This window comes from Leiobunum rupestre, chromosome 7 (genome assembly GCF_980474605.1).
Source record: "Leiobunum rupestre chromosome 7, qqLeiRupe1.1.hap1, whole genome shotgun sequence".
NCBI classification, from domain to species: domain Eukaryota; kingdom Metazoa; phylum Arthropoda; class Arachnida; order Opiliones; family Sclerosomatidae; genus Leiobunum; species Leiobunum rupestre.
The window spans coordinates 5,162,802-5,183,030 of record NC_143390.1 but is presented as its reverse complement, the minus strand read 5'-3'; the positions used below and the strand labels follow the sequence as shown (position 1 = coordinate 5,183,030).

Genomic DNA, 20,229 nt, shown 5'->3' with positions numbered 1-20,229 from the left:
ATATTACCAGTTTATTTTGCAACGTTGCAGTTCCATCTCCTGTGAACGAGGCGATGATAGCCAGCAAATGAAATACCAGAGACATAGTAGCGGCGAAAAAGACGCATATGGAACTACTATAGCCCAATACAAGCCAATTTCCATTGATAGTACCGGAAGAGGTAATGGCGTCTCCGATTACTCCCATTATACAGGCATCTACAACCTAAATAGTATAAATAAATGAATATCATGCATTAGCAGTTAGTTTAATCATGGACACTGTATCTTTAACCGGACGGGAAAAGCTGTAGAATTTTGAAAGTTTCGGGCTGTCAAGGGAATATAATTCGTCACGTGGTCAACATAACGTTCCGTTTGAAATGGGGGTTTACATTCTTTCGAATCGAGTAGGGCTGACTATTTCAGCTAATACGAAGTAGGACGCAAACGGACAGTGAGGGGGTACCTCTTTTAGGCTGCTTTTCCTGACACTCTCGCGCTGTTCTAACGAGTACTTGCAATTGAAATGAGTAGTTTATTACCGAACTTAGTGAATGTCTAAAACTATGTTTTTTTTGGGAATAAGCAATTTTTTTTGATTTTATGTCGGTAAATTATGGCATTTTAAGTTAGTTGTTGCTGTTTTTAGAATTATTTTGCGACAAAAAAGTTAGTATTTTAAAGTTCAAGTCTTCCGAAAATAAATCTTGCTAGTGCGATTTCTGTAAAAAGCGAAACCGATAAATGTTAATGCATGCCGCCCTTACAAAGGCTTAATTCACTCGAAAGCAGTTGCGCTCCTACGGCAGCTTCGGATTTTTAGACAATCCTCATTTTTTAATTCTTCCATTTCACCTTAAAAAGATATAATAACTTTATCTACTATAACGTTGAACTTTAACATTCGAGGCCTAAATGTTACTCAATAAGTCAATTTGAAAATTGCTCCACTCGTGAATAGGCCTTTCACTAACAATTGTAAATGCCACTCTCTTTTGCTACCCCCCCCACCCCACGCGCATGCGCTCCAATCACCGAATAAAGTAGTCAGGTGTTGATGTTAGTTTTATTTGTAAGCAGTGGTGTAGTCCTAAAAAAAGAACGGGGGCGCTACCTGGGCCAACTTCGATTTCGCGCGTAATCGACGTTGGCTGTACCTGTCGCTATAAATGTACGTCCAACTTCGATATTTAGCGTGGTCGAAGCTGGCCGTACCTAGGTAACTATTTCAAATTGTTATGGTATTTTCCTGCGGGCAAAATTTATAGTAAATTGACACTACCTTTATTCGAGAAAAATGATTTACGAAATAGAAGCAAGGCGCGCCCTGGAAAGTTGAAAAAAGAGGCAGGGAAAAACCAAGGCGGGGCGGTGCCCTGCCTTTGAAAAAAGCACCGGGGCGACGCCCTGGCCCGACTACACCACTGTTTGTAAGGCTAAAGTTGATAGCGCGCGCATTTTTTTCTTTCAGGTGGCGTATGCGAAATTGAACGAGCCCTTCTGCATTGAAAAATTAAGCAGCGAACGCTTTAAAATATAAATCTTTTACAAATATGTCCTGGCTCTCTAAATTACTACATCTAGGCAAATCGCTGAACAGGTTTTATTAAAGCGCATATTAAGCGGAAACCAAAAAGGTGTTTTCATAAAATACAGGAGGTACCATGTAAATGTTTTTCTAGGTCACTAGCTATAGTTATTTAAGATAGAGAGCGTGAGCTCGAGTCGATAAAGATTTTAAAATTCAAAGTTCACGTGCGAAACGCGCTTGTCAATAAAGTACTAAAAATCTTAAACATTTTGTACTTTATTTTTTTAAGTTTTATTTTATGGACACACCTATTAAATAATATAACCTACAAAACATCTGGGACTGGAGCTCGTGATCCGGCTTGGATCGTGTTTTACATGATATTTACCAAGTAATGACATAATTCCTTCGTTTCATAAAATTATAATCCAATAAATTTCGATCTTTATTACGTCAACTTTCTTCTAAACAAGTCGGCCAAGGCCGTAATATTAGTTCCACATGAATGGATGAATTAATTAATTATTCTCTAAGCCTTGGCGCGTGGCAAAAGGTTTAAGCATAACGCCAGACGTAAACTTCTTTATCTGTATTCTAAGTTTGAGCTCCGTATCTCAAATCCAATAGGAACTACGAAGAAAATTCGCATACGCTCACTAACCCTTGGCGCGGGTTAAAAGAGTTAAACATAGGGTCAGACTTCAGCTTCTTAACTGTATTAAAAGTTAGAGCCCCGTATATCCAATTCAGTCCAAACTACGAAGAAAATTCGTGTAGGAATCCTTGGCGCGTGTTAATATGGTTAAGCATAGTGCCAAACGCAGGCCCCTCTCCACCATTGGGCTAGGTAGGGCTAAGCCCTAGGGCGCCGCGCCCAGCAGGGGCGCGGCGTTCCCTCGGAGGGGCGCCGTCTATATAAAAAATACTATAAAAATAAATAAAAGGGCGCCTAATATAATTAGCCGAGGGGCGCCTGAAAGCTAAAGACGGCCCTGTCCAAACGTAACCACCTTTACCTATATTCAAAGCTTAAGCCCCATATTTCAAATCCAATGGGAACTACGAATATTATTAATTTTTCTCTAAGCCTTGGCGTTTGTCAAAAGGGTTAAGCATAACGTCAAACGTAAGCTTCTTTATCTGTATTTTAAGTTTGGGTTCAGTATCTCAAATCCAATAGAAACTAATCTATTAATAACGCTTTACCCGGGAGATTTTTGGGAACTTTCGTACTCTGCGAAAATCAACGCTCAAAATCGGAAAAGGGGGGCTGTTGCGCCCCCTGTTTACCTGACTGAGCTCAAACTTGCACACAGTGCAGAGGTATAGCAGTAATATAGATTAAAAATTGAACATGATTTACAAGTCAGTCGAATCCAAAATTATAAGACTGCGTAATTGTTTTTACATGGGGGGGGGGGCTCTTGCGCCCCCTGTTCACCTGACAGAGCTGAAACGTGCACACAATGAAAACGTATAGCAGTAATATAAATTAAAAATGAAACGGAATTTATAAGTCAATCGGATCCAAAATGATAAGACTGCGTAAAAATGCTAAGCCTTCGTTAATTTAAATTTAAGTCTGGTAAAATATCCGTAATGCCCATCCTAATAGCTACATTGTATTATGACGGTTGTGGGTGTTAAGTCTGTTGTGTTGGTGTTTGCTGAGTCTGTTGTGTTTGTGTGTGTTGAGTCTCTTGTGTCTATGCGGCGTTTTCTCTTCAACTTCTTTTTATTGACTTTTGGGACGGACCGAGTGCTGAGTGTTATGCATCCTCTCAACGTCCAATGACAGGGTTTCCACCAATTGTACACGGTATTCGTCTTAGTATCAATTTCCGATTTATGTGCGCCGGCCGGGAATCGAACCCGGGTCTACTGCGTGGAAGACATTTACTCTAACCACTAAGCCATCGACGCTTGTGTTGTTCGAAAACCGCTTTGGCGAATATCCTTTACGAAGTTATAACGTTAGGTACTATAATTTAATCTACATCATTTTAAATATTTATAAATTATATTAATCTTATATTTAATTAAATATTTATAAATTATATTAATCTTATATTAAATGAAATACTTATAAATTATATTAATCTTATATTTAATTAAATACTTATAAATTATATTAATCTTATATTTAATTAAATATTTATAAATTATATTAATCTTATATTTAATTAAATATTTATAAATTATATTAATCTTATATTTAATTAAATATTTATAAATTATATTAATCTTATATTTAATTAAATATTTATAAATTATATTAATCTTATATTTAATTAAATATTTATAAATTATATTAATCTTATATTTAATTAAATATTTATAAATTATATTAATCTTATATTTAATTAAATATTTATAAATTATATTAATCTTATATTTAATTAAATATTTATAAATGATATTAGTCTTATATTTAATTAAATAATAATTTAATCTACATCATTTTAAATATTTATAAATTATATTAATCTTATATTTAATTAAATACTTATAAATTATATTAATCTTATATTTAATTAAATACTTATAAATTATATTAATCTTATATTTAATTAAATACTTATAAATTATATTAATCTTATATTTAATTAAATATTTATAAATTATATTAATCTTATATTTAATTAAATATTTATAAATTATATTAATCTTATATTTAATTAAATATTTATAAATTATATTAATCTTATATTTAATTAAATATTTATAAATTATATTAATCTTATATTTAATTAAATATTTATAAATTATATTAATCTTATATTTAATTAAATATTTATAAATTATATTAATCTTATATTTAATTAAATATTTATAAATTATATTAATCTTATATTTAATTAAATATTTATAAATTATATTAATGTTATATTTAATTAAATATTTATAAATGATATTAGTCTTATATTTAATTAAATAATAATTTAATCTACATCATTTTAAATATTTATAAATTATATTAATCTTATATTTAATTAAATATTTATAAATTATATTAATCTTATATTAAATGAAATACTTATAAATTATATTAATCTTATATTTAATTAAATACTTATAAATTATATTAATCTTATATTTAATTAAATATTTATAAATTATATTAATCTTATATTTAATTAAATATTTATAAATTATATTAATCTTATATTTAATTAAATATTTATAAATTATATTAATCTTATATTTAATTAAATATTTATAAATTATATTAATCTTATATTTAATTAAATATTTATAAATTATATTAATCTTATATTTAATTAAATATTTATAAATTATATTAATCTTATATTTAATTAAATATTTATAAATTATATTAATCTTATATTTAATTAAATATTTATAAATTATATTAATGTTATATTTAATTAAATATTTATAAATGATATTAATCTTATATTTAATTAAATATTTATAAATTATATTAATCTTATATTTAATTAAATATTTATAAATTATATTAATCTTATATTTAATTAAATATTTATAAATGATATTAGTCTTATATTTAATTAAATAATAATTTAATCTACATCATTTTAAATATTTATAAATTATATTAATCTTATATTTAATTAAATACTTATAAATTATATTAATCTTATATTTAATTAAATACTTATAATTTATATTAATCTTATATTTAATTAAATACTTATAAATTATATTAATCTTATATTTAATTAAATATTTATAAATTATATTAATCTTATATTTAATTAAATATTTATAAATTATATTAATCTTATATTTAATTAAATATTTATAAATTATATTAATCTTATATTTAATTAAATATTTATAAATTATATTAATCTTATATTTAATTAAATATTTATAAATTATATTAATCTTATATTTAATTAAATATTTATAAATTATATTAATCTTATATTTAATTAAATATTTATAAATTATATTAATCTTATATTTAATTAAATATTTATAAATTATATTAATGTTATATTTAATTAAATATTTATAAATGATATTAGTCTTATATTTAATTAAATAATAATTTAATCTACATCATTTTAAATATTTATAAATTATATTAATCTTATATTTAATTAAATATTTATAAATTATATTAATCTTATATTAAATGAAATACTTATAAATTATATTAATCTTATATTTAATTAAATACTTATAAATTATATTAATCTTATATTTAATTAAATATTTATAAATTATATTAATCTTATATTTAATTAAATATTTATAAATTATATTAATCTTATATTTAATTAAATATTTATAAATTATATTAATCTTATATTTAATTAAATATTTATAAATTATATTAATCTTATATTTAATTAAATATTTATAAATTATATTAATCTTATATTTAATTAAATATTTATAAATTATATTAATCTTATATTTAATTAAATATTTATAAATTATATTAATCTTATATTTAATTAAATATTTATAAATTATATTAATGTTATATTTAATTAAATATTTATAAATGATATTAGTCTTATATTTAATTAAATATTTATAATTTATATTAATCTTATATTTAATTAAATATTTATAAATTATATTAATCTTATATTTAATTAAATATTTATAAATTATATTAGTCTTATATTTAATTAAATATTTATAATTAATATTAATCTTATATTTAATTAAATATTTATAAATTATATTAATCTTATATTTAATTAAATATTTATAAATTATATTAGTCTTATATTTAATTAAATATTTATAAATTATATTAATCTTATTTTAAATTAAATATTTATAAATTCAAGTTTATCAGTTGAATATAATACGAAGCAAATTTTAATGAAAGAAATATCTAGAGAGGGTATTTGTATTTTTCTCGCTTACGACATACATACTTGCCGCATCTTTAACGCTCATTACCTCTCCGAGGGGACTTTGTACCCTAGGAGGGGTTATACAACCACCGTGTCTGTCTGTGGGTCTGTCTGTCAGGCCTGCGAACGCGTTCGCATTTTCGGGGCAAAGGGTAATCACTGCGTACGCAGTCGAATAACCGTTTTAGCAGTTTAAAGGTTGGCAAAACCACGGTGTGACGGTAAGCGTTAACGGATAAATTTGTGACTGCGTTGAGTTTCGTTGGTTTTTTTTCCGTTAACGCCTACCATCGCGCTGGTTGTCGGGGCTGTGTTTATTCCAACTCCTTCTTATTGACGTTTGGGACGGACCGAGTGCTGATTGTAATGCTACCTCTCATTGATTCTAATTTAGTGATTTATCTATTGATTAAAAACAAATGCGCCACCCACGTTTCGAACCCAGCCCATTCGGCTTGGCAGTCGAGCGCTCTACCACAGAACCACCGCTACCTTCTAAGGTTCACTGAAATTAAGACACTCATCGTAAGCATAATAGGTAATAAAGTCTTGAATTGTTTTATGAATGAATTTATGAAGGCCTAATCTGGTTTTTTACGAATGAAATTATGTTGATTTAATCTTGTTATTAAATAGAACGAAATTTCGTGTTCCATTTAAATTATTGCATCGAAGTAATTCTAATGTAGCGTATTCTCTGTTGATTAAAAATGAAAGCGCCGCCCAGGTTTCGAACCCGAGCCCTTCTGCATGACAGGTGAATGTTCTACCACAGAACCACCGATAGATGTTCCGCTTTTTTGAAAATTATAAACTCAGCTTAGCGGAAGAGTATATTAATGGTTTTTAAAGTCTAAATGTTTTATGTATGCAATTTTAAAGGTCAAATCTTGCTTTAGCCCAGTCAGCCGAGATAAGAGGGTTAAATGGTAGACCCTGTGGGTGGTCCACTTTGTTATTTTTTTGGTATTTATTTACGGGTTTTCTTATCGACTAATATATAGTTGTGTTAATGCAAAGCCAATAATTTAACGTTTTTTGCTTTAAGACCTGTCGGTTAGTCAAGTGGCTCTCTGTGCTTTGTTGATGGTAAGGTTTTTGCTTCTTGTAAATATATTTGGTGTGGATATTTGGATATCTACGATTTCTAACGCAGTCAATGATTTCCTGGGTGCGCGAGTCATTATATGATATTGGAAATTTGATGGTATTGGTCTTTTTCATGCGGTATGTGTCACAACGTCAATTGGAAGTCTACGAGTGTTGAAATAAAATGAGCGTTAAAGATGCGGCAAGTATTTCGTAAGCGAGAAAAATACAAATACCATCTGTAGCTATTTCTTTCATTAAAATTTGCTTCGTATTATATTCAACTGATAAACATGTACTGTAAAAAGGGTTAAATTCAATTGTGCATTGTTTTAGTAAATCTAACTCGCTGTTGTAACTACTTAATTTATAATATTCTGAATAAATTAAACTCGGTTGTTTCGTCTCAATTATTTAAATTAAAATTAAAATTTTAAACCGGGCAGGGATTGTACCGAGAATACGTTTTTCGTAAATAACTCTGAATTCCGGTGATATCTTTGAGGGTCGTCTCGAAAAATTAATACCACTAGGGACAATTCTTCCGAGGAGAGGTATATTTTGGCTTGCCAACTTGTTTTATTTCAACACTCGCCCCTGATGATGATACCGTAGAATAGCTATATTCGACATCTGGTAGTGGACGACACGTCGACTTCCAGTTGACGTTGTGACACATACCGCATGAAAAAGATCAATGCCGTACAATTTCCAATATCATATAATGACTTGCACACCCAGGAAATCAATGACTGCATTAGGAATCGTAGATATCCAAATATCCACACCAAATGTATTAACAAGAACAACAAAGTACATAGAGCCACTTGACTAAACGACAGCTCGTATATCAATAAACGTTAAATAAACGCTTTTGCATTATTACAACTATGTTTAAGACGATAATAAAACCCGTAAATAAATAACAAAAAACTACAAAGTCGATCACCCTCTTATTTCTGCTGACTGCGCTAAAAACAAGATTTGACCTTTAAAATTTCATACGTAAAAAATGTAGACTTTAAAAACCATTAATATACTCTTCCGCTAAGAGTGATATTCCTACGCAAGCTGTGCTCTAGTAAAATGGCACCAATTCTCTGTGCATCTAAAATGTATCAGGTTGCGGTTTAAAGAGTTTCAAGCTAATGGCCAAGTTATAAAACAATGTGATGCTAAATACATTGAAACATTTTATTTATAACAAAGCTTTAACAAAGTTAGCCTAACGAAAAAAAAAACAACCAAACCCAACCGCAAATTAATCCGTTAACGCTCACTGTCACACGGTGGTTTTGCCAACCCTTCGGCAGTCCTAGCAACTGCAAACGCAGAGATTTCGAGAAGCTGCGTACGCAATGATTAAGCTTTGCACCGAAAATGCGAACGCCTTCGCAGGCCGGACAGACAGACACGGTGATTGTATAACCTCTCCTAGGGGACTTTGTAATAATAAGACTGCGTTTTTTTAGGAAAAATTAACCGCTCAAAATCTAAATCAAGTAAAATAATTAATCCTATAATAAATATTCAATAATATTTACTAAAATGTTTTTTTTTATGTTAGATCGTAAACTACCAGGAGAGTCGGCAACTATATTGTCTAAGCGTTTCATTCTACCAAGACTCATTCTCAGCAATTACAACAGCTAATGAGGAATCTCTGAATTTAATTGATGGAGAGTCTTCTACCACTTAATTATGTGGAATTACCATCTATCATTAACGACGATTCATCAGCACTTCATTGAAGATGTCCGCCAACTCGAGTCTCGGAACGGGCTACTATCGGACTTTCTTTTTAGACGTAAATTTTGCATATAGAAGAACGAATCGTGTCTTCATCATCGAAGGTGAAATCTACCTTAGGCTGACCTGCAATTCATGGCATTAAAGAAACACGAAGCGAGAAACCGCTGACTCTAAACCACTTGGCCGTTTGGGGATTTGTCTCCACCGGCAGCGGCAGGGGCGTAGGAACGTTCTAGAAGTTGGAGGGGGCAAAGATAAACGAAAAGGGGTCTGGATAATGGTTTTTAATTTTTAATGGAGTGTAGCTTCTCCGAATGCATGTGTACTTGTTACTACTATGTAAATTGGCGGGAAAAGACTGAAATTTAAACACAGTTGAGGTTCTATAAACTGTATATGCTTTTAAAATGATAATTTGAGCCTTTTGAAGATTTCAACTGACCAAAGGTTGGAGGGGGCAATAACATTAGTTGCCCCTCCCAGCAAAATTCTAGGGAGGGGCATTGCCCCCCCTGCCCCCCCTGGTTCCTACGCCCCTGGGCAGCCGTTACGCTAACACGGATGAAGTATTGTCGGTACTCAGAATTCCAAACATGTGCAAGCCTTCTTATTTGAAAAGGGAGATTAAAATCTCAGAAGTACGTAAAACAATTGATGTTGTCAGAGGCTACGGCAGTGTTTCCCAACCCTTTTTTGGTTCGTGCTCCACCTGACCACTCGAAAGGTTTCACGCCCACCTTTAGCTAATTCAGATAATGAGAATGGTGAAAGCGCTTAGGGCTAAAACATTTCTTTGACATAATTGTAGAATTTACTATTTGCTCTCCATTATATTCAAAATCCCCGCCCCCCCCTTCAGAGTTGGGAAAGACTGGGCTACGCCAAACCGGGCGCGATAGAGGAAATTGAATATTAGAATTTGTATCGGGTGTAGGCGTGGGCCGCTTGGGTAGCACTTTCGCTTCGCAGCAAGAGGAGCCGGGTTCGATCCCAACTTCTGGCACTAGTGAAACCTCGGAACTACTCCTGCTGCGTTGAGTTTGCAAGTTCTCTCCCCACTGGTTTAAGGGGTCCCCCCCGAGATCTTCGGTTTCCCCTTCCATAAAAACTTGCTGAGGTTAACGGTAATAGTTAGTGTAGCTGTTGGCTCACGTGGCATGCAGGGCTTTCCACCACCGTCCTACACATTGTAACCCGGCCACCTGAATTAATGGCTTTAAAAGTCGCTTGATGACTTAGGCCTAAGGTGGTACCTTGCTTGTTAGCCTAGCTGATTATTATTATTATTATTATTTTATGAAGTAATGGTTTTTATAGCTTTGGGCTAAATCTCTCTCCGATGAAATGGCTGCCGCTGGAGAAATGGAGAAAGCGGTGGCAATTGAAAGGGGTGACGTTGACAACGGTGTGCCTTACATCGGTGTCGTTATTGATGGATGGTGGTTCCAAAGAAGCCACGGTCATCGCTACTCCGCCAAATGCGGGGTAGCTTGTATCATAGGCGCTACAACCAAAAAAATAATATTCCTTGGAGTACGGAATAAATATTGTTGTATTTGCGCTAAGACAGTTACCGAGAGAACATAAATGTTTCCTCAATTGGATCGGCTCTTCACCAGCAATGGGATCCGACATCATAGTAGAGGGGTTCAACGAAAGTAAGAATATACATGATGTGAGCGTGGAAGATTTCGAAAGAAGGATATGTGAAATATTGAACGAGCTGAATGTAACACCCAGCGAGCGAGACGCGATTCAAAATCGAACGATTGAACAGACGAACAGCGAAGAATGGCACCTGCGACGGGCGAAATGGATCACGGCTTCCAGCTTTGGAACTATCGCGAAACGGAAAACGACAAATGTTTACACGAAATTAGTCCAAAGCAACTTGTACCCCAAAAGATTTTCTAATCCCGCTTGTTCTTACGGAGTAGAAAAAGAGGAACGAGCCTTTGAAGAGTATAAACGAAAAACGGAAAAAGAAGGTCTCTCGGTGAAGAAATGCGGTTTGTTCGTTGACACTGAATATGGATACTTGGGTGCCCCCCCTAATGGATTAATCGGAACTGATGGATTATTGGAAATTAAAGGCCCCTATTCAGTCAGATATAACCATCATTGTTGAAGCCCCCGAAAAATTGAAATTTTATTGCTTAAAGGTGGTTGGCGACTTTTTGATCTTAAAGTGTAACCACGACTATTACTACCAAATTCAAGGTCAACTATACATCACCAAAAGGAATTACAGCAACTTTGTAATTTGGACGCCACTCGGCTCGGTAACTGAACGAATTTATCCTGACCCCGCATTCTGGAGAAAGGCGTTTGGAAAACTCAAATTCTATTTCGAATGCTGTATTCTTCCAGAATTGGCTAAACGCCGCCGCCGCCGATAATTTTGAACTCGCCGATCCCGCCGCCGCCGATAGTTCGAAAATCGGCGCAAGCCGACGCCGCCGCCGCCGATGCAAAGAACGGCGCGCCGCCGTTTCCTTTTTACCTCTCCGAGGGGACAAAGTCCCCTAGGAGGGGTTATACAACCACCGTGTCTGTCTGTGGGTCTGTCTGTCAGGCCTGCGAACGCGTACGCAGTTTCTCGAGATCTCTGCGTTCGCAGTTGCTAGGAATTAGGGAACAAAGTCGAAAAACCGTGTTTGCAAAACTACCTTGGGACGGTGAGCGTTAACGGATTAATTTGCAGTCGGGATTGGTTTGGTGGTTTTTTTTTCGTCAACGCTCGCCGTCACGACAGGTTTAATTCAGTAGTTTGGATATTTCGTTATTGTAATGTTTAAGTGTAGGGTGGCAATGTTGTGTTGTTGTTATGACGTTTGTGGTATTTGTGGTTTGTATGTACGGGCGTTATCTCTCCAACTCCTTCTTATTGACTTCTGGGACGGAACGAGCGCTGAGTGTAATGCTACCTCTCAACATCCAATGGCAGGGTTTCCACCAATTGTTCACGGTATTCGTCTTAGTATCAATTTGTGATCGCATCGGGCAGGTTTCGAACCCGAGACCGCCTGTTTATTTATTTCTGATTGGAAGGCTCAGAGCGTCAGTGGCGTAGCCAAAAATTCGTCAAAGTGGGTCCAAGAATGTTAATATTAAGAGGGGTGTCGAGAAGGGGTGTCAATTTAGAATAGTCAATGTAGGCCCAGGGGGCTGACATTGAACCCTCCTTGTCTACGCCACTGCAGAGCGTTATCGTGGAGCACGACCAAAAAAATAAAAAGCCAATATCGAGCCTTCAACCGAATTTCGACCCGGCATAACTGCGAATAATTTTGGTTGACGTTTGACGTCAGGCCAGTGGCCTAACTCGGAAGGACCATGGACTTATTTTCCCTCCCCTCACCCCTTTTCCTTCTTCCCCGGTTATCATTAGTTAGTTAGTTCCTAACTCCGCCGTCAGAGCGCACATTTAACAATTGCTCGAAGCAAATATTCCGGAACGGGGCGTCCCTGTGCAAAGTACATTAATTATTCCATGGAAGGACTAGTACGAATTGGTATTTGCCCTTGCCCTTCTGGTCGCGTGTTTTTTAAACTGTCGCTACAAGAAATAGCTCTAAAATTTATACAAACGCCGGCGTACGCCGCCGCCGCCGGTCATATTGGCCACGCCGAAGACGCCGCCGCCGTAGGCCTAAACGCCGGCGTAAGCCGCCGCCGCCGGTATATTTTGGGTCAAACGCCGCCGCCGACCCATATCAGATTGGCGCAGGCCTCTATATATTATGAAGCGCGCACCCTAAGAAAAAACGCTTTTATCTAAGGGGTGCTTGCGAACCGTATGTGTGTTTGGGCCTTTAGAGACGTGTTTCTGCGCCTTTTCTTATTTTTCCCAGAAACACAAAACCACTTACTTCCGCCTTAAAGCATATTGAAACCGAAATGTTAAATTTGCGTGCTCGAGGAAGCGTCACACGTGTCCACGCTCAAAAAGAGATTTACAACATTAAATAGATCTATATTACAGGGTGTCGCGATACAAGGTACATTATTAGCCTGTGATTTCATTTTGGAATTTTACTTGATATTTGCCTACGCAAAAAATGGCCGGAGGGAGCGCGTGAAACTTTTTCTGTCGAGACAAAAGAACAATTTATATTAAAACCATTTAAATTAATCAATTATGTGTCATCACCTTTGTTTTCTTAAATTCTAGGCATTAAATTTCTTTAAAGAAGCTACAGTGGGCACGTGACCCCCCCCAAAAACTAACATTGGTTAGGTTAGACCTCTTCTAGATGGATTTTGGAGCCCTGTCCTCATTTCCGAAAGCTAGAAATATTTTCATCTTCAAAATTTCAATATCTCTGATCCTTGTAATAAATTAGAGCTAAATTTTAATTAATTTAAAATAGAGAGAGCGCATGGTTACAAAACACCCGAATTGTTCGGAATTGGTATACAGCTCTGAAAATTGATTTACACGTGCCTTGACTCTCGACTACCTAATTTTTATTTTTCAAGTTTATAAGCAAAGAACCCACCATGCGCTCTCACTAAAAGTGTATAATAATAATAATAATAATAATATTAATCAGCTAGACTAATACCAAGAATGTATTTATTTATACTCAGGGAGAATGAATATGTCGAGACTATCGACGGATACGTTGAGGCCCTAACCCCGTCACGCTAAGGGGGGGGGGGAGGGGAAAAGGAGGCGGTCTTATTTTTTGCGTCCTCGTAGCAGCGGTAATCTCGTCGAAAAACGTAATTTTCAAGAACCAATGAGATTGCAGTATTATTTGATTTTATTAAAGCGGAGGAGCATACCGGGGGGCCCAACGGGTGGAATTGGAGAAACGCTAAAAATAATCTCGATATATTCATTCTCCCTGAGTATAAATAAATAAATAATAATAATAATAATAATAATCAGCTAGGCTAATACCCAAGGCACCACCTTAGGCCTAAGTCATCAAGCGACTTTTGATCACAGACAAATTACTATTTTACTTATTAATTAACAATAAAGGTGTAAGAATTCTGAGCTTCATAACTACTTTGGGTAATGAGAAAAACATTTTATTCCTTTCACATTTTATAAATTTCTCTTAAAGAGATAGTGTCAGTATTTTCTACGTATATGAAGTTTTTTCATCAATTATTTAAAAATATAGTAAAGAAAAATATCGCTTTAAACATTTGGTATAAATATAAATATTCACGATTATTTCAAATTTTAAAATAGAAAGATAGCGTAACTTTTTCTTATCACATACTGTCTACGTCAGAGATAGGTTGATGTTTATTGGTTGCTACTAGAGCGAGCTGGAAAGATAATTTTTAGGGGATTACAGGAGGAAATTTTACTCCCATCGCTTTCTTTTGATTCGAGTTTCTCGCTTTCACACGCTTTAAGACCCTCATTCGATTTAAAGTAATGGAAAGATAAGCTACTTTTGTCGTTATTATTACTGCAGGAAGGAACTGCGCAATACACTGTGGCGCCCACGGTCTTCGGTGCTTTCGGTGGCATCTTTCCGTAGAATATAAATATTGTTATAATGACTACGTATAATAAATAATGATATAATTTATAAACAATACCTTGTTATCGATTTGTTCTTCAATTTCTACTTTGAAAATAATATTTTTACACGTAGCCGGCTCGTGAAGTCGTGATTCGAGAATCTCGAACCGCGTGGTCCGCGAGAAGAAAGTCAAAAAACGCGCTTACAAATCCTCTACGCGATAGTAGAAAGGAGACTACTGGAAATTCCCCTCCGCTCGAGCTCGCCGAAATCGACCAAACTCATGACGTCAACAATCTGTAAAGTTTTGCGCGGCTATTGAAATACCATTATTTTACATTAAAATATAAAACTAAATACTAATTGAAAGTGCTTATATGTATATATATTCTGATTCAGGACTTAAAAATCTATCATAACCTGTAAGCCAAAGAACAAAATTTTAAATTAATCTGAGTTGGCACTATCTCTTTAACTATGGTCCAAATAAAACGTTTTGATCAAAACTATTATTTGCATAAGTTAGAAAAAATATAGTTCGATAAAATTCATAAAACAATTGCCTTACTATTTTATAATTAAATATTTGAAAATTATTTTTAGCAATAATTTTAGCAAATAGCATTTCCAACGCTTTTTGTTTGAGGGAAAAAATTACGCTGGAAGGGTCTTAGTGGTTTTAGATTTTTTAAGGGTTTCAATCACTTCACTATGCCTTTTTGGGATAAAAAATAGTGTCGTGTGAAATTACATTTTTTAGAATATTTGTAAATTTTGAAACATTTAGTTGTCAAAACCATTTTTTTTTCTACACAAATTGGCTTCCAGCTAGGAGCAACAAACACAACACCCCACACAAGGAGAACGCAACCCGTCAAAATTCGTGGATTTTCTTGCGTACAGTTTTCATTGGTTAGACGCTTTAACGCCTGCTACCGTCGGAAGGAGAAAATTCGGAAATTGTCTTCCCCCCGCCCGTAAAACGTTCAGCGTAAAGGCTCGTGACGCTCGTCCAATGAAATTCGTACACAACCCTTCGTTAGCGTGTTTAAAGGCTAGCTGCGTTCTCCTTGTGTTTGTTGATCCTAGCTTCCAGACTGAAAATGTTTGGGTAGTACTCAATTTGAGAACTACCCAAATACGGCAGAACTGCCTACTAAAATAGGTCCTGGGTGAAATTTATTATATATCGAGTATCTAAAACTATTACATCGGGGAAATGATTTATTAATTAGTACATATACGTATACATTGTAATATTAACACATTACATGGCTAGGAAAAGTAATACCCACTGTATATCTTGAGCCCTGTAGACATCCGCGGTTCGTCGGTAAATTCACGCCCAATGGAGTCGGCGTCGATTCTGAGAAAGTACTTCTGGAGTTTCGATTAGTTATCCGTTAGATAAGTTTATTAAATACGTTAAACTAGTGAATTAGGATTTCGGGCGGTGTATTTATATTTGATCTTGAATTTAACAGTTAGCATGAAATTTATGTTATATATTTGTGCCCGCCAGGGCCGTAGCTAGAGAAAATGGCGCCAGGGGTGAGCTGCAATTTTGGCACCCCCTAATATAATAATATGGCCCAATTTTGGTGCCCCTATACCCTATCGCGGGGACGGTGGCCGCCCCGGCCGCCCAGCCCTAGCTAAGGCGCTGGTGCCCGCGAGCGTTTAAAGAGCCTAAAAAATACGATTATTTTGACACGATATAAATGAGACCATTTCTTTGTGTAGGTATATAAAAAAATACTGTTCAAACAACGGCGGATGAAAGGTTTTTCTATGGTAAAAACAAGTTTGCGTATTCATATATAGTATACTCAGTTGCAGGTTAAGAAAGGCCAAATATCTAGTACATTTGGCGGAAAGATACTAGCGCGACTTTCCGGTAAATCGTCGGCGGGAATTTCGAATTTCTGTTGAATTCCTAAAGGTTCCTGCGCGAGTTAAATTAATCCATTTTAGAAATGTCTATTGCGTAAATTTCAAAGTGATCAATAAATATTTAATGTAGATTATAATTTTTAAGGTTCATTATAGCGTATTTTTAGAATTATGCTCTTAAACAATCATCAAAACACACGGAATATTTTTAGGTATGCCTCACTTTTAGTGCTAAAAATAAATTATTACAGTGGTTTTTAAATCTTATCAATGTTAGTAGACGCTTCAATAAAACATCTCCAAGGAAATTGCCAAGAAGTAATATTTCCGAGAGCCAGGACCTGCAATTTACTGTTTATATAGTGCTTGTTGAAATAATGGAAACGGTATGCGAAAAGTGTTTCCTTTTAACCAGGTTGCTTTTTTTAGACATATTAAGGAAAAGTTTCCATTATTTCAACAAGCACTATATAAACACAGACTTGCAGGTCCTGGCTCTCGGAAATATTACTTCTTGGCAATTTCCTGGAAGATGTTTTATTGAAGCGCCTGTTGCGTTATATTTTAAAGTGATAATTAATTGATAGTCGGTATATTCCAAAAAATAAATAAAGGCGCCGGTATACTTAGAAATTCAACCTTAAACAAGCCAAATTCGAAATTCCCGCCGCCGATTTACCGGAAATTCATGCTAGTTTCTTTTAGCCGAATGTACTAGATATTTCTTAACCTGCACTTGAGTATAGCAGAAGTTCATGATACATCTTTTAAGATAAATGTATCATCAAGATAAATAAAACGAAATATTTATTCACAGGCTCGACGCAGATTCCATTGGGCGCGTGTATCACGTATCGTCTAACCATGTCTAACATAATCACTCATAAATATGCCTTAAAAGCATTTTCCTGAATAAAATCCTATTTACGGGATACGAAGTAAATTGCGACACTTCCAACTCCGAAAAGCGCGTTCTCAACTTCATAGATCGGAAGTTAGTTAAACGGATATTGAAAATGCGAGATCTAAGAGAACTTCTCTCGTAAGTGGTATTTTATATACTTCTGGTATTAGCAAGGATCCATGAAAGCTACTCTCGGCTGCCCGCCGCTTCCCAAAAACGCTTCCGAAAGCTGCTGCTAAGTAAGGAATGGTGTGTACAGAAATATCCTTGACTTATTTCCCGCCTTCCTGCAATAGGCCTCGCTTTATCTTTTGTTACGCTCTAACTACTCGTTATCTGAGAGAAAACGCCAAGCAAGTCGAGATACGAATCTATTGAAAGAAATTAGAAATACTAATACTCTCGTGTTTAAGTCAAAGACAACATAGACCTCGTACCTTAGATTCGCAGTTACTGCCTCGCGCTTAGTCACTTCGTATCGGAACCCTGAAAAAATTAGCTCCAGAGTTACCATGGTAACACACAATAGATAGTGCCCTACAGCAACTTCCAGGCCAGAAGTGGGTAATCGTTTCTTTACAAACTTTCTGAATTCGAATCTAGGGTACGGGATTAAACTTTTAAATATTTAAAAGTTTTCAAAACCCTTTATCAGTATATTTCCATTATTTTATTATTATTGTTATTATTCTAGATTTTAAACAAATATTAGTTTTTTTAAATAAGGGATTTTGGACTTACACGACCTTTGCTCTCGGGCTGCATCATCGTCTAGCTGAAAGTTGGACAATAAATAAAATGGCGGAAAACCCAGGGGAAAAAACACGCAATGAAGTTCGAATTTGGCCGGGAGTAGTGGCGTACTCCTGTAATCCCAAGCGTCTGGGAGGCAGAGTTTGTGGAAGACCACCAATCCCCCAACGGGTGGTCGGAATACTTCCGCCACGGGTGACCTCACCCCTGTCCCCACTTATCCCCCCGTTGGGGTGGCCGTTACACATATCTCGCCCTGATTAATCAAATGGACGAGAGGACTGAATTGTCCCACACGTCACAATCGACTAAAAAAAAAAGTTCGAATTTGGCTGTGCCCATAATATACAGGTAGGAAGCCTCAGCCGTGGTCCAGCCTCGGTACTTCTCCTAGTACACCAGAGTGCTGCGTGTGGAACACTTCTACAGGCGCTGCCTTGGCTATTTAATCCGTTATTTAGAAAAAGCAAAGGTTGGGGAAAATGAACAATACGGTTCGGTTCAGTGATCGCTTTCCGAAAATGGAACAAGTCGTCGAAGAATCTGCAAAGGCTCCAACCTTGTATATGCCCCAGAAAAGCTCCACCTGAATTTCAACTATTTTTTTCAATAAACCTGCTGCTTCTATTTGGCAATGCAAATTTATTTTAGAACCTGAGTCTCCGAAAACTTCATTAAAATGCAAATTAATTAACAGCACTTGACAGAATATTGTAGTTCATTTTAGCTCCTAAGCCTGTGTTGTTCAAACAGGTTTGTTTACTAAAATAATGGGAGTCGTTTTATCAGACGTAGAGCTAATTGCGCAACGGCAATATCGAGATTCGATGACGTCCAATATGACATCAAATATAACGTCAAATATTACGTAGGGTACGGATGACGCAACATCTGTAAAACAAACCGTTACAGAAGAAATAGAGGGAGTGGCATACTTATGACTAGTTATGTTACATATGCTAAAAGGTATAATGCATCATTTTTAACTTTGATATAATTATAGGTTTTATCTAGCCTCTCCAGGGCCTCTATCTCCCAGGCGTACTGGCCACGTGGGCTGGCGACCCAATTTTGCTTGGTGGCCGGTTGTCATGTTAAGGTGGATGGCTTGTGGTTTTAGCTTACGAAAAGTGGGTCCCAGGGGTACAATACCCACCGGATTAAAACAAGGCTTACGCCTACTCAAGCTAATAGTTAATCAACCTATAGAATAGTGGCAATCTCTTCAGGAGTCTCAGGAAATCAATTTAATGAGTTTGTTGTCGTGGCGCATTGAGTATTTAAATTACTAATGCATATTAATGGGTTAATTGTACTCAATCGTTTCGATATTTTCAATTTATCGCGTAAATTCGAATATATCCGAAATTACATTTACGTCGAATTTTTTTAACGAATTGCTCTTAAAAATATTTCCAATGCTAAATGGATCAAAAATGTTAAATGAGGGAAATTTTAGATTTTGAAGAATTTCTCTTTGAATTTAACTCACGGACAATTAAATTGTAAACTAAAAATAATTAAATGAAACTTACGATGTTCACCACTGAAAGTATTCCTGTTTTTGTGCTTAATAACGACATTGTAGCGCGAATAGAAAAGTGTAGTATACTCCAAAGTGGATACTGGCAAATGGATGTACGCGCGGCTTTTTAAATGTCTGCAAATCCCACTTTCCGGCCTCGAAAAGAAAGTAATACTTTGTGCCTTACCTTACATCTGTCACTTGAACCACAAATCCGTCAAACTTATCTTATCTTGACTACATATTATACATAAGATACTAAGCGTTGTGGAATCATTACAAAACATACTAAACACCATTTTTGAATAATTTGAGATGGAAGTAAATTTGAACCGCCAAAACTATTACTCGGTTGGCTATATATGGGTTTCTTGGTTTAAACAATGTTTTTGGTTTCTGCCTGGTTTATTTATAAATAACATTTTAAATGAAATTAAATAAAT

At 34.7% G+C, this 20,229-nt stretch overlaps 1 protein-coding gene across 2 annotated transcripts in view; it reads right to left on the bottom strand.

The window, feature by feature from the left end:
* LOC149933954 (uncharacterized) overlaps positions 1-19,960 on the bottom strand; it is a 32,168-nt gene extending 12,208 nt beyond the window's left edge. Inside the window, exons 1-2 of one of the 2 annotated variants that reach the window (XM_090154128.1) lie at positions 19,797-19,960; positions 8-205 (exon numbers count right to left, since the gene is read on the bottom strand). In XM_090154128.1, coding sequence (XP_090010254.1) covers positions 8-205; positions 19,797-19,844 — 246 coding nt within the window. In that variant the 5' untranslated portion in view covers positions 19,845-19,960. The remainder of the gene's footprint in view (positions 1-7; positions 206-19,796) is intronic. The other variant, XM_090154127.1, reaches the window with a different exon arrangement.
* Positions 19,961-20,229: the final 269 nt, after the last annotated feature.